The sequence below is a fragment of the Sebastes fasciatus genome, chromosome 23 (genome assembly GCF_043250625.1).
Source record: "Sebastes fasciatus isolate fSebFas1 chromosome 23, fSebFas1.pri, whole genome shotgun sequence".
Lineage (NCBI taxonomy): Eukaryota > Metazoa > Chordata > Actinopteri > Perciformes > Sebastidae > Sebastes > Sebastes fasciatus.
Window position 1 is genome coordinate 5,396,119 of NC_133817.1, and position 26,408 is coordinate 5,422,526.

At 39.3% G+C, this 26,408-nt stretch overlaps 1 protein-coding gene across 3 annotated transcripts in view; it reads right to left on the bottom strand.

Moving 5' to 3' along the window:
* ano2b (anoctamin 2b) overlaps nt 1-25,895 on the bottom strand; it is an 87,685-nt gene extending 61,790 nt beyond the window's left edge. For 2 of the 3 annotated variants that reach the window (XM_074625356.1, XM_074625357.1), the window contains exons 1-4: nt 25,667-25,895; nt 18,626-18,813; nt 15,735-15,767; nt 13,045-13,428 (exon numbers count right to left, since the gene is read on the bottom strand). In XM_074625356.1, the coding sequence (XP_074481457.1) occupies nt 13,045-13,428; nt 15,735-15,767; nt 18,626-18,813; nt 25,667-25,703 (642 nt within the window). In that variant the 5' untranslated portion in view covers nt 25,704-25,895. The remainder of the gene's footprint in view (nt 1-13,044; nt 13,429-15,734; nt 15,768-18,625; nt 18,814-25,666) is intronic. The other variant, XM_074625358.1, reaches the window with a different exon arrangement.
* Nucleotides 25,896-26,408: the final 513 nt, after the last annotated feature.

The following is a 26,408-nucleotide window of genomic DNA, read 5'->3' on the forward strand; positions in this document are numbered from 1 at the left end:
TATGTTAAATAAATGACTGACTCATCTAACGTGTCCTGCTAATGAATCACTGCCCAGTGCCCACACTGTAATCATTATTTAACATTAAGATGCATTAGCAAAATTTGATAATTAGCAGCTCCAAATGGCATCAAAAGGTAAGTGATGGATGAATATCAGTGCATTAACAAACCCACTTCTGCCTCTCTATAGTTGACTGATGTCGGGCACACACTACACAAGAATCAAACTGATTTTGGACCCAATTCCCCCCCGGCCGACGATGATCGTCAGCAAAGCCCCGATTCTTTGATGGTTCTAAAGATATCTTTCCAGATATACCTGTGTTGTTACGTATGTTAAGAGTGTTTTTTACATCCCCTGATCGGCTCGGAAGTCCATCCTGGCCCACCGATTTCAAATCGTAAATGTTAAACATGATTGGATATTCCGTTGTGTGTGGGGAACTCCGAGGACTCCCGATGACGCAGTCACGTGGGAAAGAACGATAGCCAGTTGAGAACCAAGCTGACTGAAGTGGAAGGACAACCACCGCCGTCATGGCATGAGCTAATGCATGAGCTAATGCAAAAGGCGAATCATACAGTAGTAGCAAGATGGAACTCAGAAATGGAGGACCAACTTGTTCATTTGTGGCAACAACACAAGTGTTTATTCAATATGTCAGCATGACTTCATCCATTCTCCGTGAATTTTCAGTACAAAGTAGCACAAAAACTAACATTGCTAATTCTTCCTGCTCGTCGTCCGTCATGTTTGTTTACACTAAAGTCACGTTTCTTTGATCGCGACATATTTTGCGAGATTTCGGGTTTTTTAAGTCGTGACTCTTGTTGTTCATGAATGAATCTGTTAGTGTGTGGTGTTGTTGCTATTTTGGCCAAGTCGTTGCTCTCCACACACTACAGGAACCAAACTGTTAAATTTGTGGTCTCTCTCACATTTTCAAAATCTGTTAAGATTTGAAAAATATTTTAGTGTGGGCCAGCCTTAAGGAGAACAGAAAACAAAACAAAAATTAAAGCTGCAAGGGGTAGAATTGGAGCAAATATACGGTCACTATATCCTGACAGTAGTGCATGAGACAGGTAAAATCATCTCCCTCTGTGTCCTCCGGTGCTCCTAATGGCATCTGCAAGATTTCACAGACCGGAGGAAAACAACCAATCAGAGCCGAGCTGGAGCCTTGCCGTCTCTGAGCAGCTGTCAATCACTCACGAACTCCGATCAAACGGTCAAACTAGGCAGCGCTGATCAAATATGAATCAATATTCTGTTACTGTAATGTCTATTTATCGCCTCAAATGTTTTCAGAATCATCTTGTAGTGTACTGTTTAGCTGTAAAATGAGAAAGTTTGTGCAGCAGTCTAGTTTTCTCTCAGAACACTTGAATTACAATATGCTGAAAGGTTATAATAAAAAAAATTCCCAATGACGCCAAAAACTTGTTGCCTACTGAAGCTTTAATTGTGAGCAGCAGTGAAAACTGTTCCTCCAAAGTCTATCTAGCCATTATGGAGCTGGTTTGCGGTGTGAGTGCGAGTGTAAGCAGAAATGAAAGCGAGCCAGCAGGGGACGACAGCCGGGTAACCTTACCCTCCTCAGACCCCCATCAGCTTCTGCGAGAGAGAGAGGGGGGGAGTGAAAAGAGAAAGGTGGCATGGCAAATGATGGAAACCCGAAACGATTCCCTTTCTCCTCTCTCGACTCCTACTCTCCTGAGATCTTTCACTCCCCCTCGCCGCCCCCCATCCTCACATATATTACTGCACCTTCTGCTACCCGCTAGACACTGTTTCACTGACTGATTGACTGACTGGCTGACTCACTGACTGTCACTCTTGCTCCTCTTATATTTCATTATCTTCTCCCTCACGCACATCCACACTGTCCTTTGTCCTCCTCAGGGACACAGTGGAGCGTAAAGCCACCTGAGCTTTAGCGCTCTTTTAATACAATATATTTGTTACACAGCATACGTATGTATATTCACTAGGGCGGTCGATCAACTACAATATTTAATCGTGATTAATCACAAATTAATCGCACATTTTTATCTGTTCAAAATGTACCTTAAAGCGAGATTTGTCAAGTATTTAATACTTTTATCAACATAGGAGTGGGTAAATATGCTGCTTTATGCAAATATATGTATATATTTATTATTGTAAATCAATTATCAACACAAAACAATGACAGATATTGTCCAGAAACCCTCACAGGTACTGCCTTTAGCATGAAAGATATGCTCAAATCATAACATGGCAAACTGCAGCCCAACAGGCAACAACAGCTGTCAGTGTGTCAGTATGCTGACTTGACTATGACTTGCCCCCAAACTGCATGTGATTATCATAAAGTGGGCATGTCTGTAAAGGGGAGACTCGTGGGTACCCATAGAACCCATTTACATTCACATATCTGGAGGTCAGAGGTCAAGGGACCCCTTTGAAAACAGCCATGGCAGTTTTTCCAATAATAAATATATACATATATTTGTATAAAGCAGCATATTTATCCACTCCCATGTTGATAAGAGTATGAAATACTTGACAAATCTCCCTTTAAGGTACATTTGAACAGGTAAAAAATGTGCAATTCATTTGTGATTAATCAGGATTAAAGCTTCAGTAGGCAAAAAATTCCATAATAACCTTTCAGTATATTGTAATTCAAGTGTTCTGAGAGATAACTAGACTTCTGCTCCTCCTCATGGCTCTGTTTTCAGGCTTTAAAAACATCTAGCCCCGTGACGGGAGACTTTGACCAATCACAGGTCATTTCAGAGAGAGAGCGTTCCTATTGGCTGTGCTCCGGCTGGTGGGCGGCGCTCGGTATTTCCTCAACTGATCTCAACATGGCTACCGGGTCACAAACTTTCTAATTTTCCAGCTAAACCGTGAACTACAAGATGATTCTGAAAACATTTGAGGAGAGAAATAGGCATTAAAGTAACATAATATTGATTCATATTTGATCAGCGCTGCCTAGTTTGACCGTTTGATCAGAGTTCGCGAGTGATTGACAGCCGGTTCTCATGGACGGCAGACTCCAGCTCGACTCTGATTGGTTGTTTTTCATCCAGTCTGTGAAATCTTGCAGATGCCTTTAGGATCAACGGAGGACACCGGAGGAACATGATTTTTTCAGATTACCTGTCTCATACATGGACACTACTGTCGGGATATAGCAACCGTTGATCGTGATCAGCCCTTCCACCATCTGCAGTCACCAAAAACTCTTGCTTTCCCTCACAACCTGACCTGGTGACTCTAAACGTAAATTTGTAGAGAAGAAAACTGACTTCATGGTGATTATTGTACTGTCACAAAATGAAGAAATTAGCAATGATTCATTTGTGTTATGAAGTGCTACCTCATCCTTTTAATTTCACATCTACACCTCACTCCCCTTCCTCACTTACTTACCCACCTCCCACCAACATCCATTATATTCTACCCACTTGCTCACATTCATTTCTCAGATCTCTCGCCCCCTTTTCCTTCCTCCTCCCCTCCCTTCCTTTTTATCGCTCCATCAAAAAGCAGGGGATATAAATACCTTTCAGCCGGGAGAAGGTTAATTAGTAGAGGGATTTCCAATTAGCTCTTTATCTCTGTAGGGGGGGTAACTAGGACGCAGCCGGGGGCGTCTTTGGATGAGGATGGGGGGGGGAGACGGGGCATCGAATATGAGAAGGTGATCGGTTGGGCGACGGGATGGCGGGGTGGAGAGTGAGGTGGTGAGCGGAGAGAGAAATCGAGTCAAGAGGATGGAGGAGAGTGGATGGTGAGGATGAAAGAAAGACAAACGAAAACGGAGACACACAGAGAAAGACTAATTAAGACAAAGACAATAGAGAGATACAAAGAGAAGAGGAACTCAGCGTGGAAGGTGGTTATTAGTGGAAGTCATTGAATTGGGTTAAAGGCTGTAGGGGGGGTAGGAGGGGGTGTTGACATTACAGGAGCTCCTCCAGACCTGCAGGTGGTCGGATGTATGGATTAACCTGGATGTACTGGATGTACTCGACAACTACAGGCGACCTGTTGCATCACACAAACAAACATCTTATCTGATCGTTTGACTTGCTGTATTATGTAAAGCATTTCTTTTTTTTAATACCAGGAGCAGCTACAGGTTTCTGCTGCAGAGCTGCAACACAACACACTGAGAAGAAGTGACGACTTCTAGTTTACCGCAGAGTAGTAGAATGTAATTTCATAAGACTTTGGGCTCATCCCTAATAAATAATGATGGAGTTTGGCGTTACCATAGTAACAATTATGGTTACACTTCATCTCGAGTGTTTTATGACCCAAATCTCTTGTAAAAGGCAGCCTGCAAACTTGTTTTTCTGCTGCCTTCCGATACTGTCTGCATTGGAAAATGTGTCAGGAAGACGTTCAGATCATGTCTGTATAACGTCCGTCAGTCCAGACCCACTTTTGTACGTCTGGTGGACGTGCAAGTTGGGTTCAATATCTAGACGTCTGACCAGGGACCCCTTTTGGACGTCTGTGGATGTGCAACTCAGGTTGACATCAATAGTTGAGCGTTACAAAAGACGTTTAAAAAAGACGTCGCAAAATCTTTCATTCTGGCTCCTCAGTGGACGTCTTTTGGACGGTCGACAGAGACGTTAAAAATTGATGTCTTTTGGACGCGTCTTTGCTCAGTGGGTTCTCTCTGAGTGCATTCTGGGATAGACTCCAGCCACCCCTAAGCATTAGAGTGATGCAGGAATGAGTCCTAAAACACGAAAATGAGTTATCATTTTAGCATTTAGTTCCCTCGTCTGGAAGTCAACGGGTTTTCTGATTGGGTTTGAATGGATTTTAACGTTCTGTTCTATAAAATCCGTCAGTAAATATCCCACTGATGTTGAAGCTTTTACGTGTCTTCAAAAAGGCTAACAAGTAGCTAAATGAGACCCCACTAATATATGGTGACTTGATTATTTATTATCTGGTATGATCATACCCAGTTATAGTATTTGAAACAACTATCTTTTATTACCTTTTATTATTTTAAAGAACTACTGTCTCACACTCAACATGTGAATCTAAGCACGTTCATGCATGAGTGTATGTATGATCTGTGTTCTATGCATGTATGTATATATACATTGTGATTTTGGTATGTTGTGTGATGCAGTGGCTTGGAGCCCAAGACCTCGGGACAATAAAGTAGATCTTGTCTTATATATATATATATATGCCCTAGTGGCCACTCACGGTACTGTAACTATTAAATCTCTAGCAGCCCAAAAAGTATTTTCGTCCTAAACCACCATTATAAAAGAGACGTCTGTAGAACTGTTCTCAGAGCCTAAGCTTGACGTCATCCCAATGTAAAGTCTATGGGGCCGGAAAAGCACTAATGTGCATGTGCAGTGAGCTGCAAACAAACTGGAAGTTAACTTTTTTGGCTTGCAGTATAGTCTACTACTAGTATGTACTAAAATATATCCATGCCCCTGAGTCAATAAGAAAATATATTGCTGATTTTGTTTTAAAAAAAAGCTTCCACCTGAAAGTTTCATAATACTAACATAATATTCCAAATTATTTTGTCCTTGTTTCAAGGATAATTTCAATGATTGCACCATCTATCTCCGATATTTACCCTCATGGGTACATATCAAGGATTCTCCACAGCATCAGAACTGTTGCAGTAATTGCATGAAATGCGTTTCCCTCCAAGAGGCACACTCAGTAATCATTAGTATTATTACATTATTGTCATTTCTCTACAGCGCAGTGGTGCAGCAGGACTTGAGCAAGCAGGTTGTACTACATACAGAGGAGTGTGCTCATCTTCCTCCCCGGCCGCCTGTAAAGCAATTTGTGTGGAGAGAACGATTCTCTACCTGAGGGAAGTCTTACCAAACAGTTAATCCAGCTCATTCTGTTTCCCAAGCCCCCACAGACTGAACTCTTCACAAGTCCCAGCCCCACTCCTTGAATTAACATCTTGCTCTGATTTAATTAAAAGTGTTCTGTAAGAGGATGTCCCTGAGAGATCGAAGGTCAACTCAATAATCCTCCGACACAGTCAACAAGTTTGACATTTATGCTCTTTTTTTTTTTTGCCTAGCATCCAATTAATCTGAAGTCAAACAGGTTGGACACAAGTAGAAGAATTTAGGTCGGTACAATGCACACATTCATTTTAAAAATACTTTGGGTTTGTTGCTCATCTAAAGGCCATATTTAATGTGTTTAACATGATTCATCTTACTTTTTATGAAATTATTACTTTACATAATCCAATGGTGAATTTAATCTCTATAACAATGGATTAGATTCGCTCATGTATAACTAAAATTATAATAACACACTTACTGTATAAGCTCTACATTTATAACTGTCTATAAAACGATTTAAAAAAGATATATTTTTTTACTTTTTAGTAGCAAAAATCGAATCAAATATTCTGCTTCAATCCATATTTGTTGGCGTTTAGCCTTTCAAAAACCTACTGTATTTGCTCTTCCGCTTACTGCACACAAAGGGAGGCACACAACTGTATTAACAGGGAAAACAGGATGGGAACTACTGCTCTATAAAGCACATTATTAATTAATAACATAATGATTTGTTGGCGTTTAGCCTTTCAAAAACCTACTGTATTTGCTCTCCCGCTTACTGCACACAAAGAGAGGCACACAACTGTATTAACAGGGAAAATAGGATGGGAACCACTGCTCTGTAAAGCACATATTATTAATTAATAACTTAATAATTTGTTGGCATTTAGCCTTTCAGAAACAACTGTTCAAAAACCTTGAACCTTTGCTCTCCCGCTTGATGCACATAAAGGGAGGCTTGCACACCTGTATTAATGGGGAAGTCTATAGCAGCAATTTAACGCCACCATAAATTACATTTATTTAACCACAATAACAGAACATATATTTTGACTCTAACACTATTATAGTAAATCAATTAAGTTGTTACAAAAAAAAGATCATATTATGTATCTGCATTCACTTTGCAAATCCCTCAAGACGTCATAATTTTATTAATGTTGACGAAACTGACGAGTTATATATAAAGTTAATTTAATAAAAAATAAAAAAATAGCAATTTAATACACTGATTGACTTTATACAAACTGAGGATTGTGTTCGAGGATTTTGTTTTAAGGAAAACAGGTTGCTCTCTAAAGAACATTAATAATTAATAACTTAATAATTTTGTTGGCATTTAGCCTTTCAAAAACAACATTTTCACTGCTGTCATTTTATTTATGTTGACAAAACTGACAAGTTATATAGAAAGTTGATTTAATGAAATAAAAAAACACTGGTGGGAACACTGCTCTATAAAGAATATTACTAATTAACTACTTAATAATACTGAAGTGGTATTGCTATGCTAAACACTGGTTAAATAATGACGTCTAGAACAAATTAAGCCTTGGGAAATGTCAATTTACAGGGGTCATTTTGGGTTATTGAAGTCCCTCAAACTGTCTGAATAATCATTAATGTAATTGCTGCCACGTTTTCCAATGTGCATCTACAAAATCACAATGTCATGATCTCTGTCGTCAATAACAGCTCTAATCATTTTGTTGCTGAATGGTTGGGTCATTCAAGGCCACATTTTCAACCTACAGTGAGAAACAAAGCCAAACTGAGGAGTCCTGTTCAGTACGCTAAATATTTTTAAAATGCTAAATAGCAGATTTGGGGTAAAGTGAGATTTGAGGTTGATCAATCAGTTATCCAAGCTCATAGATTAACTATAATCCCTCGACAAGGACTACATGTGATGCCCCTATAAAACCAGCAGGTCAGCAGTTAATGCTCCCTGTGATGATGTAGAGAAGTTCATTCATTTCAAATTAGAGAGAGAGAATCCGTTTCCACTACATCATTCTGCTGCAGACATATTCCTTTTTTTGGATGCTGGTGCTGCACGAACTTCATGAATTATAATCAAAGTTTAATTTCCTACATTAATTTACTATCTGCTCACAGACCAGGGTGACAACACGCATTACCGTTTTTCTGATTGTATCTATATGAGTGATTAAGTGAGCGGAAAACCTGCAGTTATTATGAGACAATGTTCCTACTCTCTGCCAGCACCTCCTACAACCACATCTAGCTGATGGAAGGAGTGTAATTATGTTTGTCAGTCATATTGTAAGAGTATCCCTGGCTCCATTCAAATGAGGGATATTGGAACGCGAGTCTTCCTCTTTATGCTGGCGGCAGATTTCGATCTACCCCTCAATCCATGAGATGAGATAAGGAGCTATCAGTCAGTCAACTAATCTCATCCTGGCTTAGGCTCCGTGGCCACACTGTCAACAATCTGATTAATACTAGCCTGCAGACCGCACACACTGCCAACTGGATGCCAGCCAGCGCACACACACACACACACACGTCAGCACAGTCACATGTATTAAGCAAAATAGGCACACACACAAAGCAAACCCTAATACTTTGGTTTGACAATGTGAAAGTCCTCCTATCCTGCATTTAAATAACTCATCCCTGAACAACGACTATGTTTATATGCATTAAATGTTCTGGTTTTTGACCTTATTCTGAAAAAGACAATATTCCTACTGAGCTGTTTACATGGCTAATGAAAATTAATATTCCACTAATATTCCTCCGTGCATTCTCCGATTAATGTAACCGGTGGCAGACTTATTCGACCGTGCAAACACAGCCTCCCTCTTTTTCATTCCTTCTTGAAAAGGTCGGAGTTGCGATATTTGCACGTATCAAAAAAACTTGTCGTTATTCAAGTCTTTCATAATGTTTAAAAGTAAGGTGCATTTCTCCTGTTGTAGGGCTGGGACGATACACCTATCTCCCGATTTGATACTATCACGATACTTGGGTGCTAATTCGATATGTATTGCAATTTTTAAGTATTGTGGGATTTAACAATTCACAAAATTGCAAGACCATTGCAGCTTCCAACAGCTGACACTTCACTTTCCCAAATGACTCCTCTTAGTGCAGCAGTAGTTCATTTTGGTAACAAGTGGATCTTTAGCAATAACTACAATTGTACAACTCCGTGGCAGCGAGCCTGCAGCCCCACTACAAGAACACAGAGCACGCACACTGAATGCCAAGCGCCTACAACACACACACACACACACAATCCAAAAGCAGGACTGACGTACACACTCTCACACGCAAGTACCGGTTGCTATGTAACACACAATCACAGCGAAGCGATTTGTACATGACAAAACAAAATTACCCGTTTCAGGCTTAATTAGAAAATCGATACAAAGAGGTCAGCTGTGTTGGCGACGGCGAAAAAGACTTTGAGGCTGCCAGCTCGCAAGAAACCGTCAGGCCCTCGTGTGGATTCAGACACCAAAATAAACAGAATCCCACTGGTGGAAGACACTAAATAACAGAAACACTTCACATGGAGTAAAAGCTGAGTTATATTCAGTAAACTGCCTTTTTAGCAGCGCTGGTCGTATATAAAACAGATCAGAGAAGTAGGTATATCTTATGAGAAGATACAATTAAAATAGTTTTCTCAGTTCAGTTCAAATGCTCTGAGCTCCACAGCTTTGGTCTGATCTTGGTGATGTTCAATCACCAGTCTTTACAATTTCTATAAGGTCAATACAGATCCACACTATTGGCTGTAAACGTTGTTGGTTCAAGGTTTCCTTTGTCCCTCCAGCAAGTGTTTCTGGATGAAGGAACAAGGCTGAATGACTCATCAGACTTCTCCATTGCTCAGGTTTGCAGGTTTGGTACATCCTGCACCAACTTATGCATTTTTTTGTGTGTTGCCCTGGATACAAGCTGTTTCCGACACAGGACTCTGCAATTCTTTAAAAAAAAAAAAAAACACTTAGCGGAGAATTTTCTATCAAGACTGTGTCCTCCTATATAGTGGACAACAATGCATCATGAAAAGTAGTGGACAATGATGGTTACAAAAACGGACGAGAGGAGAGAGAGCAGCGCGATCGAGACAAATCAAATCAAAAATTGTGGCACGAAAATAATGTTTAATGTCAACAGAGCGGCGCATCACAACAAAAAACGCCACAAAATACTTTGTATTTATTAATTTGGGAAAATACGCTTAGTGAAGTCAGAATAAACTGCTGTCATAAAGTATGGTGCAACAAGGTGCAGATTACTGCCCATTGTTTGTGTTTATCCACAGTTTTGCGTCCAAAATTTCATACTAATGCGCTATTTAGTATGCAAATTGCATGCTATTTCCGGTGAAATATTACCACAACGCTGGACACGGCGGCATAATATCCCAAAATACAATGCGGTAGCGATGACAACGTTCGTTGTCAACGCTTCGATTTAAGTGTAAGTATAAGATTTCACTTTGCTAGGCGTAATATATATTTTAAATCAGTTCAGACTTTGATTCTCACAAACCATCGTTTTGGTCACATGAGGTTGGCACGGGTTACCATGGTTACCGGCAAGGAGGCTCTCAGGAAGTGATTATGTAAATTACTGCTCAGTGCGTCCGAAAAGAAACATACTACTGTTTATGACTGAAACTTGAGTGTACTATGGAGCTTTGCACTGAACAAACTGACCCAGAAATTAGAGTTTGGTGATATTGTGGATGGCCACAGGAGAAGATATCATATTTATATGATCTTATTTCACATTTGGTGGTTGAGAAGAAATGTTTCGTTCATGTGCTTTAACTGAGTAGGCTTGTCTGTATATCAGATGCTATTGGTACACACAGTACAGTTGGATGTATTTCTGAGTGCACCACTGCACAGTAGATACATAAGATACTGTACAGGTGAATATCTTCCATGATTGTGCCCGCACTTTGTTTGCTCTAAAGCTGACACTCAATTTTACATGGTGTTTCCATTATTTTGTCCAGCAGCAGCAAGGTGACTAAGGACGGCAGCACAACCTCGGTACATAAAACATAAAAGGGGAAATAAAAGCTACATTTCAAAGTTGAACAGAAACCTCCTTGTGACACCCGGCTCTCGCTGGTGTAATAGTCACCTTGAATCCTTTACAACACATCGAGTCTCACCCACATCTTTCCTCTTACCATCTGAGCCGGGTTCCTATGTAGGCGCTCACCTTAAATAGCTCAAGATGGAGTTACATCAGATCCTGTGTCAGGGTTTATCTTAAAAATCCTGGAAAAAACTGAAGCATCTAGTGTGTGTATCAAACCACAGGCTGCTGGTTGATGTCGGAAATTATACTCCTGATTCCTTCTCCAGGTATTGTGATCAAAAAGATTAAACATCTAGATTAAACCACGATGCTTCTTCCAAATACCAAACAGTTTGACATCTTCATCTGTTAACTGACCAGTGAAGAAACATGTTTGTGGTTTTGTACACATTTGACCATTACCTACTAATGCTCTATAGTTTACTTAAAGCCGCAGTAATCAATGTTTTTAAATTATTAATAGATAAAAATGACTTTGTGTAATGGGAAAATTGCATCTCAGCAGGACGAATCCACAGAGAATTAGCTCTACGGAGCAATTTAGCTTCTTTCAGCTCATAGTTTTGGTTTCAAAGTCAATTCAGGTCCACTCAGCGTTATTTCCAGCAGCAACACACAGCTGTTTTCAGCTAAAAAAAGCTCTAATTAGCTCTAAAACAGAGCTAAAAGGAAAGTTAATATTAGACTTACATTTGTAAACAGCACTTCAATGCTGACGCTGCTCTGTGTCTGCAGGAGTCTGCTGTTTTAGTTGTTTCTTAACATGTTCGCCATATCAACTAAGGTGATAACGGCGTTGTTAACAGCTTGTTACGCAGCCCTTAAATGGCCGAGACAAAAATCAAATAAAGCAGGTTTAACTGTCGACTATTAGCTAATGTCAAGACGTTTGTTCAAATTGCTTGTTTTTATTACACATTTTATTTGAATCTTATTGTCTTCTTTGTATATTTTATTTGACTGTCACAAGTTGAGCCTGCCTGAAAGCCAAAGAAAGTCTCATTGCTGTGTAAAGTGCACTGGAACAATAACAAAGCTTCAACCTTGAGTACAGTGGGCTTTTACATTAATAAATGAAATGTGTTCCTACCCTCCATAAAACAACTGGTGTCAGACCAAGGTTGCTGATTAGGAGTTTTTTTCTTTGAAAATGGTAATGTTTTTCCTCAACAAACTTTAGCATAACTTTTGGAGCATGGCATGAATGGATTCCTTTGGTTTCCTATATCTTCACTCTAGCTTTAAAGGTCCCATATTGTAAAAAGTGAGATTTTCAGGTCTTTTACATTATAAAGCAGGTTTATGTGTTATATAAATACTGTTAAACTATCAAAACGCTCAATATATGGAGAAATACACACAGCCCGTATTCAGAAATTGTGTGTTTGAAACGAGCCGTTAGGATTTGTGTCCATTTGTGATGTCACAAATATACAATATTTAGACCATCACACGGTTTTAAACATTCTAAATGTGTCTCAGTTTATTTCCTGTTGCAGTGTATGTAAAAAACATCAGCTGACAGGAAGTAAACATGGACCTAAACTGTTGCCTAACAACGTAATTCCGTTGAAATGCATTAAAACGGAGCGTTTCAGACAGAGGGTAAATACAGGTATATTCAGACAGACAGTATGAGGAAAATAAAGTTGTTTTTTTTACATTAAAGCATGTTCTAGTAGAAACACAAAATACAAGTTTGAACCTGAAAATGAGACATGATATGGGACCTTTAAAATTGAGCCCACTACAGCCTTAAAAATCAAATTGCATTAATGCATTAAAGAAATTAATGGCATTAAAATGCGTTATTATCACGTTAACTTTGACAGCCATAGTTTTAATAGTTTTTAACTGATAGTATTAATCGGTTCAAATTTGTATTGTCGGTTAGTAACAGCTGATTATTAACATCCCTACTTTTAATCCACCAAAAGAAGATTGCTCACCAAAATCATCACTCTCAACTGCATGACCACATAATAATATAACATTATTGTAGGTGTCAGTGTAGTGCCCTCGAGAAAACAGGAAGGGGAGGACATAAGCATGGCCATACATGCACACTCACCTCTCTGTCTCTCTCTATCTCCAGGCCGGCCTCCAGCAGGTTTGCTTCAAACTCCTGTCTGATCAGACGCATCTCATGGTCGGCGGGCTCCGTTAGCTCGTTCCCTCCCAAGCCTCCGAGCTCCATGAACACGTCGCCGGAACTCGCGGCCTCCCCTCCCGGTATGCCTCCTCTTCCTGCCGCCACATCCGATTCCACCGAGGGGGGAAAGTTGCCATTGGAAACGATGGAAAGCCTGTCGTGCGAAACCGAGAAGCTGGCGCGAGATCGTATGGAGCCGTGCCGTCGCTGGTGGAAGACCAGAACGTAGTCAACTTTCCGTCTGCCGTCGTAGAAGTAAAGGCCTTCCCCGCTGCCCTGAGGGCTTGAAGGTGAGCCCACGACCTGTAGGGAGCCAAGAGAAGTCAAAAGGGAATGTAAAAATATACAGGAAGTACTAGAACTGCTGTTAGATAGAGGAAACCATCATCTACAACAATCATGGCAAGGCATCACAATCAATTTAACAAATGCACATTGTTTAAAGAACCTTTACGCAGCAGCGGAGTTATGTAATAACCGTTTGAATGAACTTAAACATTCACTGCACTGTCAGCACACGCAAACAGAAGTGGCTTTTGGCAGGTTCTCAAAAAACACTGAAGTGAGAACCTTCAGCAGCAGAGTGGGCAGTCAGCTCACCTTTGCCAGTTTGATTCTTTATTTAGACAGAGGGAACGTAGAGAGGGAGACTAAACATGGAGGACACAAGAGGGAACGCTCTATAGGCTCTGGCTATGAGGAGAGTTTGGTTTCTTTCTTATCAGCAGGACAGGTTTGTAAAATATGCTGTTGTGCATCGATGCTTAGTTAAAGTCCACTCTATATTTGTAGGTCACAGCTATATATATCACATGAAAGTCATTATGTTTTTATCGCGTTGAAACAATTAATAATGCAAAGACACTTACATAAATTAGATGGATAAATAGATGGGCACATGGCACAATGTATCGCCAAGCTCAAGTTCCCCACGGAGTAGAGCGTATTAGCTTATATTTGTCACCTATTTTGTCACTTTCACTGTAGCTCTGCCATTGGTTGTGTCTTGCTAAACAGAATAAATGCTAGCAGAGATGGCTTTATCTATGCATGTGGGAAAAAATATCTCTTACATTCATCAAGACATGCTTTAAACCTGCAATTATAGGCCACTTTGAGGCAACAAGTTGTGAACACAGCATTGACATATCATTACCTTTTAAGATGAAATTGTTAGCGAGCAGTTGTGTATGTATGTATGTATACAAGCCAGCAGTTATGGAGCAACATTCATCTAGAGTCGTGTTTCTGGCCACCTTACAAACATACGTCCAATGTTCACTCTATTTGAGCTCTGTTTTTGGTCTCTACCAACTTCCATCGATAGCAATGGAAATAGCTGTCTCTCTTTAGCTGCTAAATGCTCCACTATGTTCATAACACTTCATTTAATTACACTAGTCTTATTAAGTCTGAATTCTCTTTATTGCGGCATCCATGTTAACATGTTAGAGCAGCCACACAGCCCGTCTCAGTTGCCTCTTTCTAGAGATTCGAGGTCTCGCCTATTTTTAACGCGAGCTGCACGCAATTCACAGCAACAAACGACAGTGAAAGTGATCGTTTGACATTCATCCTACCAGGAAGATTATCAACACTTCCTGCTTTCATTTAAAAATAAAAGCCCTCAAACGTTTTTTCTGTGAACAGAAGTCCTTCATTTGTTAACATGAGGATTTTACTCCTGTGTTGTAGAACATGCAGTGACTTGCAGGGCCCGATTACTACTATTATTTACAAATTACCACACATTTCTTAACCTTTATCTGTCTAAAATAAATATAAATGACATTTATAATGAAATGAAATGGCCATAATGAAAGACAAACTCTATGTAGAAAGAAAGGGCTGGCAGCAGCAGCAGCAGAAATGCAACTAGTGTGAACACGCAACGTGTGAATCACGCAGCTGTTCAGCGAGGCAGCCACCATGCGCTCCTGACGTTCCCTGTGTAGACAAAGCGTTATGTGTGTGCTTAGAAACACAGCAGCAGTCTATAACTGTCAAGTTATAACAATAATATATAATATCCCTTGGAAGTTTTGGAAGTTCTCACCAACTGAAACATACATTAGACAGTAAACAGACAGGTACAGAACTTTCCAGAAAAAGCTTTTCTGTTTGCTGACACTTCTTTATAAAGAAGTTATAAAGTCATAATATTACGAGAATAAAGTCTTAATTTTACAAGGAAAAAGTCGTAATGTTACGAGAATAAAGTTGTAATTTTATGAAAAAAGTTGTAATATTACGAGAATAAAGTCGTTATTTTACAAGAAAAAAAGTCGTAATATTACGAGAATAAAGTCGTTATATTACGAGAATAAAGTCGTAACTTTACAAGAAAAAAATCGCAATGTTATGAAAATAAAGTCGCAATATTACGAGAATAAAGCTGTAATTTTACGGGTCAAATAGTCTCCTACACAACAGTTAGCTAGTAGGAATCACTTTCTTAAGGGTTTTAGTGAGTTTACCGTAAACAGCATCTCAGAGTTTTACAACAGTGTAGCAAATTTTAAAACACACAGATTGGTTCACAGACAAGTGAAGCTCATTAATAAACTCAAGGCAAAGACAGAGAAAAGGATGGATACTGGTGTACTTACTGGGATCTTGTCTTCACTCTGCATGCTGTTGCGCTTTTAAAGACACACAGAGAAGAAGTAGAAGAAGAAGAAGTTCATCATCATCATCACCTCCTCCATCATCTCCATCATCATCATCATCATCCCTAAATGACACCTGAGGTCACTCCAGTTAGTCCACAGCCCAACAGGAGGAGCGACGGCTCGTCTGCAGCAGGGCTCATTGTTTGTTTGTTTTGTTTTGTTGTTTTTTAAAGATAAGATAAGTCAGATTGAAGAATAAGAAGCAGCAGAGCAGATCTGTAGAGGTAGCAGGCTGCTCTCATGCCGGTGATCTCCATCTCTCTCCATCTCTCTCCATCTCTCTCTCTGTGTGATCTGGAGGCTGCTGCGCACCGCCGGCGCTTTTGGCACAGAGCACTCCACACTGTAAAAAATGTCTGCTTGCAATATGTAATTTTTTGGGGCTTGATGGTGTCTCAAAAATGTAAGAATTTTTTATTAAAAAATAAAAAAAAGAAAGAAAGAAAGAGAGAAAAACATTGCTAAATTGGTGAAATTATTTTCTGTGTTTTTAGAAGTTTTGCCTGTTTACTAGAGGGCTATATCTTAAATTCTGGATTTGCAATAATACGTGGAACTACTTCATCTTTTCCAGGAGCCTTTTTTTTCCTATTTTAAAAATAAATAAAAAATGTCTCTTGCTCTTATTTTGAAAAATAGAAAAAATTAAAGGTGTTATACTATGACAGAGTATTAGGGCCACATTGAGGAAAAAAATAATCTGAGATATCGAGAATAAAGTCGTAATATTACGATACAAAAAGTCGTAATATTACGAGAATAAAGTTGTAATTTTACGAGAAAAAAGTCTTAATATTACCAGAATAAAGTCGTAACTTCACGAGAAAAAAGTCGTAAAATTACGACTTCTTTCTCGTAATTTTACGATATTTTTTCTCGTAAAGTTATGACTTTATTCTTGTAATATTATGACTTTATTCTGGAAATCTCAGATTTTTTTTTTTTCTTCATTGTGGCCCTAATACTATACAGTGCTCCAGGGATGACGTATTTTTATAGGCCAACCAGGAAGCTCACGATGCTTCACTTCGGGGTTTATTTCACAACAATGACCGACTCACTGTACATTATCCCTTACATAACATTCAGCCACTAGGTTTTTCATTCTCCCTCTCCTCCGTTCCATTGCATTAACTTCACAACAACTCGTTGCCAGGCACTTAACGTCAAGCTCCACACTAACTGACGACCCAGATATACCACCTGATACCAACACTGTCTCACAAGCCTCGTTAGAATTGGGAACCAAATGTCAGATATCTTCCATAGAAATAAACAAAACATTAATTTTGGACCTGCCAACATTTTAAAAATTCACGATTATACATTTTCTTTTTCAGGAAAAGCCATACTTTTATTCAGCGACTTTTTAAAAGGCTCTGTAGATGTATAATAATATTTGTCTATATAAAAATGTGCCTTTAAGATGGATATTTTTTGCAGTGTGGAGAGAGGGAGCAGCCTTGGTTGCTTTGACAGCCCACTGATGTAACTTGGAGAGAGACATGTGTTTTCCTATATAGCTACACCATAATCACAGAAGCAGTTATATATAAATAAAATGTATTTTGAAGCATTGCTTTGGTCCCAATATATTTCTGTCTTCCTTAGAATGAGCATGTTAAAAGAAATCCTCCAATGAGAGAGAGATGTCTTCTATCCTCAGGCTTTACCATTAACCTATTTCTAATATCAGCCTCTTTTCCCTAAACTAACATTAACCTTGAACCCACGCGTTCACACTTTTTACTCAAAGGCAGGTTGAAGTCGGTTCAATCCACCCAAAATATCTCAACTCTTATTTTGAAAGACTAAAAAAAAATAAACATCTTGAAAAACAAATCTCGGAGAACATCTCCCTCCATCATCACAACAGATTAAAAGTCATTTTAATGAGATTTTTTTGTTCTATTTTATGCTTAGTCATAAAATGATGCAATGCTATGCAATACATTACCCATGCAGGAAATATTACATGATTAACTTATTTTTACAAGTTGCTCCAAGTGAGTATAAGGCAGGCTTTAAACCTCAAACTGGTTCCCACAAGAGGAAAAGAAAACATTAAAGGTCCCATATCGTGCTCATTTTCAGGTTCATACTTGTATTTTGTGTTTCTAGTACTTATCCAAATATACTTTTCAGTATAAGCCAAGTATATTTGGACTTTTCTGTATAGTTGTCGGTATAAGCCAATTATACTTAAGTATAATTTTGTTAAGTTTAACTCTGATAAGTACGTGAAAAGTAATCTGAAAGCATACACTCTTGTTTTAAAGGTCCCATATCATGCTCATTTTCAAGTTCATACTTGTATTTTGGGTTTCTACTAGAACATGTTTACATGCTTTAATGTTCAAAAAAACTTTTTATTTTCCTTATACTGTCAGCTTGAATATACCTGTATTCACCCTCTGTCTGAAACGCTCCGTTTTAGTGCATTTCAACGTAATTGCGTTGCTAGGCAACAGCTTGGGTCCATGTGTACTTCCTGTCAGCTGATGTTATTCACATACACTGCAACAGGAAATAAACTAGGACACATTTAGAATGTTTGCCGTGTAATGGTCTAAATATTGTGTATTTGTGACATCACAAATGGACAGAAATCCTAACGGCTTGTTTCAAATGCACAATTTCTGAATACGGGCTGTGTGTATTTCTCCGTATATTGAGCGTTTTGATAGTATAACAGTATTTATATATCACTTAAACCTGCTTTATAATGTAAAAGATGAATGTAAAAACTCACTTTTTACAATATGGGACCTTTAATGTGTTGTTTTTGTTGTTGTTTGCACACATATCTTCTGTGGTCTTTTAATTACCTTCAACAAACTTTCTGATTCCTCAGCCAAGGGTTCTTCTTTACAAGATGCAGGCTCCAGGAAGCTATAGGACATGGGGTCCAGTCCCCTCCCGGACATGTCCTTGGTCAGGTGGTACAGGGCGTCGCTGTGGATGGACGAAGACTCGCTGAGTGCTCGCATGTACCTCGCACCATTGGTCCACGTTTCTGGAAGACATTTATTTTTGGAAATACAGATTACTATAACTCTGGGTTCAGCATCTCGATTGGACATTTGGTCATTTAAGAACTTCATGTTGCGATATAAATACAATTTATAAAGTTTAAAGGGAATTTGGAGGTGGTGGAGAGGTACATGTATACACAGTGGGTCCGGTTCCCACCAGGGGGACCAAACACAGAAGTGAAACAGGGTGAATCTAGAGCCTCTTGGATGATTCAACAGTATTGATTCAGGTGTATTTTTTCACATCTTGTCCTGTGCAGCTTTTCTTTTGTTTATCCAGGCAGTCGTACTAAAACTTTCAATGCTTGCTTTGCATTTATGCACTTCTCATAAAATAAACATTAAAAAGATTTCGTTCCTCCACCGAGAAATGATTTAAGACAACAGCATGACTATAAATGTAATGTTCACACATTGAAAAGATTCGCCAGCTGTCGGTTCACTCACTGAAACAAGGGCAAAGGTAAGAAAAACCTCATGAGATAAAACTTGTTGCTGAAATTTTAAAGGTGCAGTGTGTAGGATATGGCAGCATCTAGCGGTATGGTTGCAGATTGCAACCAAGTGAAATTTCTCCCATATGCCAAGCGTGTAGGAGAACGACGGTGGCCAACGCAAAAAAAGAACATGAAAATGTGAAAACACGAATGGCCCTCTCCAGAGTCAGTGTTTGGTTTGTCCGTTCTGTACTACTGTAGAACATATTGGCTGGCTTTGTGAATAGGACCCGCTCCGTATGTAGATATAAAGGACTCATTCAAAGGGAACAAAAACACAACGATTCTTATTTCCAGGTGATTATACACTAATTAAAGGTCCCATATTGTAAAAAGTGAGATTTTCATGTCTTTTATATTATAAAGCAGGTTTAGTGCGATATAAATACTGTTAAACTATCCCAACGCTCAATATACGGAGAAATACACACAGCCCGTATTCAGAAATTGTGCGTTTGAAACAAGCCGTTCTGTCCATTTGTGATGTCACAAATATACAATATTTACATGGTTTTAAACATAAACATTCTAAATGTGTCCCAGTTTATTTCCTGTTGCAGTGTATGTGAATGAAAAATGTCAAACTAATGCTTTAACAATATATATATATATATATATAATAAGCGGGATAATGTACAGCGAGCCGGTCATTGTTGTAAAATAAATCCCGACAGGCGATGCAAGACCCTGCATCGCCCTGAAGGGGTTTATTTCACAACAATGACCCGCTAGCTGTACATTATCCCGCTTTTTATACGGCTACTTACTTAAAAAAAATCAATAATGTGACACAAAAGCGGTTCGTCAGAGTCCAATATCAGAACTGCCCATAGCAACGGTCTATTATACGTAGCAACAGCTATAAAGAAATAACAGACCGTAGAACGAATCGAGTATTCAACAAAGCTGTGTAATAATACAATATAATAAAGACTATACTGTACTGACTATGCTGTCCAGTATAAATACAGTCCTGAATTTGTAGCTCCAAAACAGCTCCAGTGGAGCGTTGACGGTTTAAGTGCCTTGCTCAGAAGCGCCTTGACATCTGTCATTCATAAAGTGGAGAGCATGACTCACTTTCCTCACACACATTTTCAAAGTAAGGGGCGGAGATTTGACGTGGCAGTCGGTTGTCTTATCTTATCAAACCCCACGGCCGGTCTCACGACTTCTGGCTTTCGAGGATCAACGTTTTTACTTTCATTGTTATCTGGAGTCACAGAATATGCAAAGTGGCCCAGTGAAGCTTTGTTTCCCCACTGTGCAAAATTGATGCGTGTGTCAGTCAATCACAAACCCCTGTCTCCGAGCACTTTACAAAAGGACAAGCCTACGTACCGTGAGAGCCGACAATCAGTCTCAAAACACAAAGAGAACACAATGTAATACAAGGAAAGAAGAAGTTTAAATATTGTAAATGGTGTAAAAGTCGGTGCAGCAGATTACTTGTTGCACTGTTTATATTGAGGTTTGTGATTTTTTTTACAAACTGTGCAAGTGCACGGGGGACAAAACAGACATTTCTCTATCTTTATCAATCTGACTACCAGGAGCCGCAACAGATTGACGTTTTATTTTTTGTAATAAGGTTACTATGTGTGTATGGTTATTTTAGGGATACAGACTGTAGCCATAGTAACGCACCAGGCCACGTGCTGTGCTCTCATTTCAGCACCACGGACAGCTCTCTCTATTTCATTCTATCTCTTATCTCATCCACACACACACGGGTTGTACAACACTTTACTGTACGAGCCGGGTCAAGAGGGGAACATATTTTCATAATGTCTCGCCCATAAAAAGTAAAGATATTTTATGGCAACAGTTGTTTTGTTTTTTATCCTCGCAGCTTGCTTTGACAGCAGCACAGTAGCCTGGAGGTTAGAGAGGCAGGCCGGGAACTGGAAGGTCGCCAGTTTGAGTCTGGTAGGAGGGGAACTGAATGAGAAAATCCCTCATGTATGAATATAAATATAAAGCAGGGCACCACAGAAAAACAACATGAGGCTCTGTTGAATGTTTCTGGATTTCAAAATAAAAGTAGAATAGATTAACCAAATACATTTTAGACCTGTTGTTATGATTAATTTATTGTAATTTGTGGGAAAATATGTAAAGATTAATATTCATTTTTACTCACAGGTTGCATTTTGTCACATTTATGCTGTTCTGTAATCATATCCAATAACACATTTTCTCTCATGAGGTGTTCCTGGAGACAAATTATTCTTATATTATAGGTATTTGTGTACCCAACAGTGAAAGGTTTTCCTCAGTTTTCTCAAAAAGTAGCTTGATATGATATTTTGGGATGTCACACGGCATCTGTTTTTCAGAATGATTGTGTAAGATTAAAGTAATTCCTAATGGCAGAGACAAAAGGGCATCCTTCCTTCAGAGAACAGCTACGACTTAATGTTGATGCTTTAATCACATGTTGCCTCGGCTCTCTGGCTCCTCTGCCAGGACGCAGCTGGATACATTTTTAACCCGGTCTCGATTGGTTTCATGTTATTATCATCTTCATTACACTGAAATACTTGTGCGTTATGCAAGCTGTAAAGATCTTCAGCATTTTGAAGATCTGCAACGCCTGTTTTTGAAGCTTTAAAGGAACAGTCTGTAGCATTTAGGGGGAAATGGAATATAATATTAATAAGTATGTTTTCTTTAGTGACACCTGAAAATAAGAATCGCTGTGTTTTCGTTACCTTAGAATGAGCCGTTTATATCTACGTAGGGAGTGTCATCTTCACGGAGCCGGCCGCCGTGTTTCTACAGTAGCCCAGAACAGACAAACCAAACACTGACACTAGATAGGGACATTTGCGTTTTCAGGTCGGCCAACGTAGTTCTCCTATACGCTTGGCACACGGGAGAAGTCTCAGTTGGTTGCAATCTGCAACCTCACCGCTAGACGCCGCCAGATCCTACACACTCCTGCACCTTTAAAAATTGGCTTTGAAAATGTTTTATGAGGAAGGTAATGCATTCAACAGGTTTGTGATACACAAAACTTTTGTTTGTTTACAAAAAGGGCACCTTTAAATCGGAATTGAACTAGTGTACGTACAGTACAAGCATCATTTTGTGACATCACACCAATATGCAACTTATACAAGTGTGATGTGGAAACCTGAAGCCTCAAGTGCACATAAACTGAACACTAGACATTTTATGTCTCGCAGTTAAACTTCTGAAATGAAAAAATACTTGCTTGTAAATTATCTTTATGACGGAGAAGAAGAAAATGACATTTTAATATTTTTTAACAAGGTCATAAAAACACATCAGATTGTCAAATTGTTATTTTGTCCTGGAGGGGATCTTTAACTTTCATTTCGACAGCGCTGATGGAACTTTCCACATGTGTTATTCCGGGTAAACAAACTACACAGAAACCTTGGCTCGGATGCCAAAAGCAAGGCAGCTTGCCAAAAAACAGCTGGGACGTCATTATTGGCTATCAATGGGCCATCTCCCATCAAGGATACGGTGTAATAATGAATTTGGAACATGAAACCTCCAGGAGGCTCGATAGGAAATCCTGACGTCCCAGAGCTGCCAAATCATTCCCCTGCCTGCAGTCGATATCGCCTGCCTGCATCGCGTCAAAAATGTTCCCCCCTGGAGCAGCACGATGAAACGTTCACGCACGCACAAGTTGCTTCTTCTGAAGTGAAGAGCTTCTCAGCTCTGGGCAGGTTCTAAACAGCAAGGGGATGCTTGTTTTAGCCTCTCTAGGTTTATGAGAATGTTAGCTTTGCTTAATATCCTGTTGTTTCCTTAACCCCTCTGAGACCCACATAGACCTGTTTTTGTCTTTTTTAGGGAGGTCATTATGGGGAGATAGCAGGTCAACAGTAGATATCACATAGAAGTGGTGTACATCATCTGAAAGCTGCAAACCTGAGGATTAATTTGACATACAGCACTGTGTGTCAAGTTGTTCTAGTCATAAATCAGAAATAAACAAAGTGTATAAGGGTTTAAAACATTATGATGGAAGTATATGATGGTCATTCCCATGCTCTATTATGTCTCATAAGTTGTTGCAGCAATTTTTGGGTTGATTGTCATTTGTTACAAAGATTTGGTGCTAAATTTAACCATTTTTTACCTATCAAGAATTGATAAAAATGATCAATAATCCCTCAAAAATACCACATTAAGACACCGAGACCTTGAGGAACATAATAGAAAAAGCCATGCTGTGATTTGGTATCAAAAACTTTTGACATTTGGAGATTTCTGCCAGAATTGCATTTTTTGGCAATTGGATGGCGAGCACTTCTGTTCTGGAAAACTGCTCAGAAAACCCCTTATTGTCAATCTACCTAGGAAAACCATCCATCTTCTGAATGCTCTAGGTCTCTAGTTTGTGGCTGTAAAGTTTCATGAGGCTGTGATTATCCTAGAGGTCACCACACGTCATTTTATACAGTGAGGTCAAATTTTAAAAAACCAAAAGTCTCACTACAATGAAATGGCATTGCTCCTGGACAATTTAGTTTGCTTGTTGGATGATTAGAATGCTATGCTTGTTATATATACATGTAGTAGAGGGATGATAGGTAGTCATCATTGAACTGTTTTTGTGCTCTACAGCTGTTGGGACGATTATGCTTGTTCATTGATGCAGTACTGCTGAGACTGAACTATTTTACTGTGGGATTATGTCGCACTTTATGCTGCAAAACCAATTGCCCTGCAGGGACAAATAAAACTTAACTTGAACTTGAAACGGCTACTATGGGGACTAACATCATCACATATGAATACAGTTGGGCTCAGCAGATCCACAAGAGTCTCAGCTTTACAGTGAGACCCAATTTATGTAATTCAAAGACTGTTTAGGGACCCCAGTATGCAGAAATATTCAAACACACTATTTTAAGAATAGGCGAAAATAGCATACTTGTACGTGTACTTAAATACTTCTTGGGACTAAATTGGCCCACTTTTTAGTTTATAAAAGTTTACTTTAAGTGCACTTTAAATGTAAACTTTAAGTACTCAACCAGTTTACCTCCAAGTTGTATTTTGTACTGCAACTATAATATGAACTATACTTCAAGTGAACTTATAGGTATATACTGTTAGTTTACTAGTTATATACTCGTACCCCAGTTTTTAGTTTATGAAAGTAAAGTATACTCTCAGTAAACTACTAGTTTAATAGTTTTTACTGCAAGTACACTTGCAAGTTTTCTTTAAGTTAACTTATAGTACTTATCCAAATATACTTTTCAGTATAAGCCAATTATATTTGGACTTTTCCTGTATACTTGTCGGTATAAGCCAAGTATACTTAAGTATAATTTTGTTAAGTTTAACTCTGATAAGTACGTGAAAAGTAATCTGAAAGCATACTCTTTTGTTTTAAAGGTCCCATATCATGCTCATTTTCAGGTTCATACTTGTATTCTGTGTTTCTACTAGAACATGTTTACATGCTGTAATGTTAAAAAAATATTTCATTTTCCTCATACTGTCTGTCTGAATATACCTGTATTTACTCTCTGTCTGAAACGCCCCGTTTAAGTGCATTTCGACAGAATTGCGTTGCTAGGCAACAGCTTGGGATCATGTTTACTTCCTGCCAGCTGATGTTATTCACATACACTGCAACCAGGAATAAACTGGGACACATTTAGAATGTTTACGTTTAAAACCGTGGAATGGTCTAAATATCGTATATTCGTGACATCACAAATGGACAGAAATCCTAATGGCTTGTTTCAAACACACAATTTCTGAATACGGGCTGTGTGTAATTCTTCGTATATTGAGCGTTACCAGTATTTATACAGCACTTAAACCTGCTTTATAATGTAAAAGACATGAAAATCTCACTTTTTACAATATGGGACCTTTAAGTTTAAAAGAGGTTTACTAATAGCACACTTCTTCTTGTCGTAAGGGTTACAGTAAAGCACAGCAGCAGTCAGTCATGTAAACTAACCCGGATTACCGCCCTGCCTGAGGTTTACTGCGAGGGAGCACATGTCTTAGATTAAGTCATCCTTAAAGAGTCTGTTCAAATGTGGCAAATAGCTCCTCAGGGAGACAACAAAGAGACTACGTTAGCACAGAGGGGTCTGAATGAATCATCAAATTAAACTACAGCAGCCTCACATGCAACTGTACACCCTGCCTGCCCCACACGGCCTGCTGACACACACACACACACTGGGGGGAAACGGGAAGGGACAATAGGCGGGTTACTCTACGGTGGTCCTGTCTAGTGTGTCCTTTTTGTTGGGTGAGGATACAGGCGGGACAGGCCACACAAAGAGAGAGTCCTACCTGGGTTTTCTATAGGTTTACTCACCTGCGCAGGTAGAGGAGGGGGATTTGCGGAGAGCCATTTCGCCTCAACTCTGAGTGACTCCGGGGCTTGCTTTTTCCTTTTGAGTTCCCAAGTCAAGTCAGTCAGCCATGCTGGTTTGCTGTCAGCAGCAGCAGGTGAGAAGAAACAACACTGTGACTCAGTAAAGTGCAATCCCTCAAGCTCAACGGAGGCTTAGCTCTGCCGGGATAATACGCTCCTCCAAATGGCTGACTGGGTATAGCTAGAAACTCCACAACTCAGCTTATTGTGTACACACTCGGGCTAATGCACTGCACACTCATGGGTAGCAGACCGGCTGGCTGATTGGGTGTTCCCGCGAAGGATTTACAGCCACACAGAGACGAGCAGAGATTATTGGGCCCTCTAATGTGCATTAATTACCGCGCCTTCTGTTGAGGGTTTAGCTGCAACACTGTGGGGTCTTAAGGGCCCTGCTTCATAGAGCTTAAGGGCGATGGAAGAGGGGTCCCGATGCAAATTAAAGTTATACAATGAGGAGTTTCACCCAAAGAAAGGGAGATAATGTGACATTTAGGTCTTCAGTTACAGAAGTTCAGCCTCATCAACAATAACAAAGTCAGGCTGTTAGCAGCTGAAAGTTATAGAAGTGAATCACATAATTCATCTCCGAAAAATATTAGGAAAACTAATCCAAAGAGGGTAGACTACTATAAAGGGCTTTTTCTTAAAAAAGCTGCACTTAGAACACTGCTGCCAGACT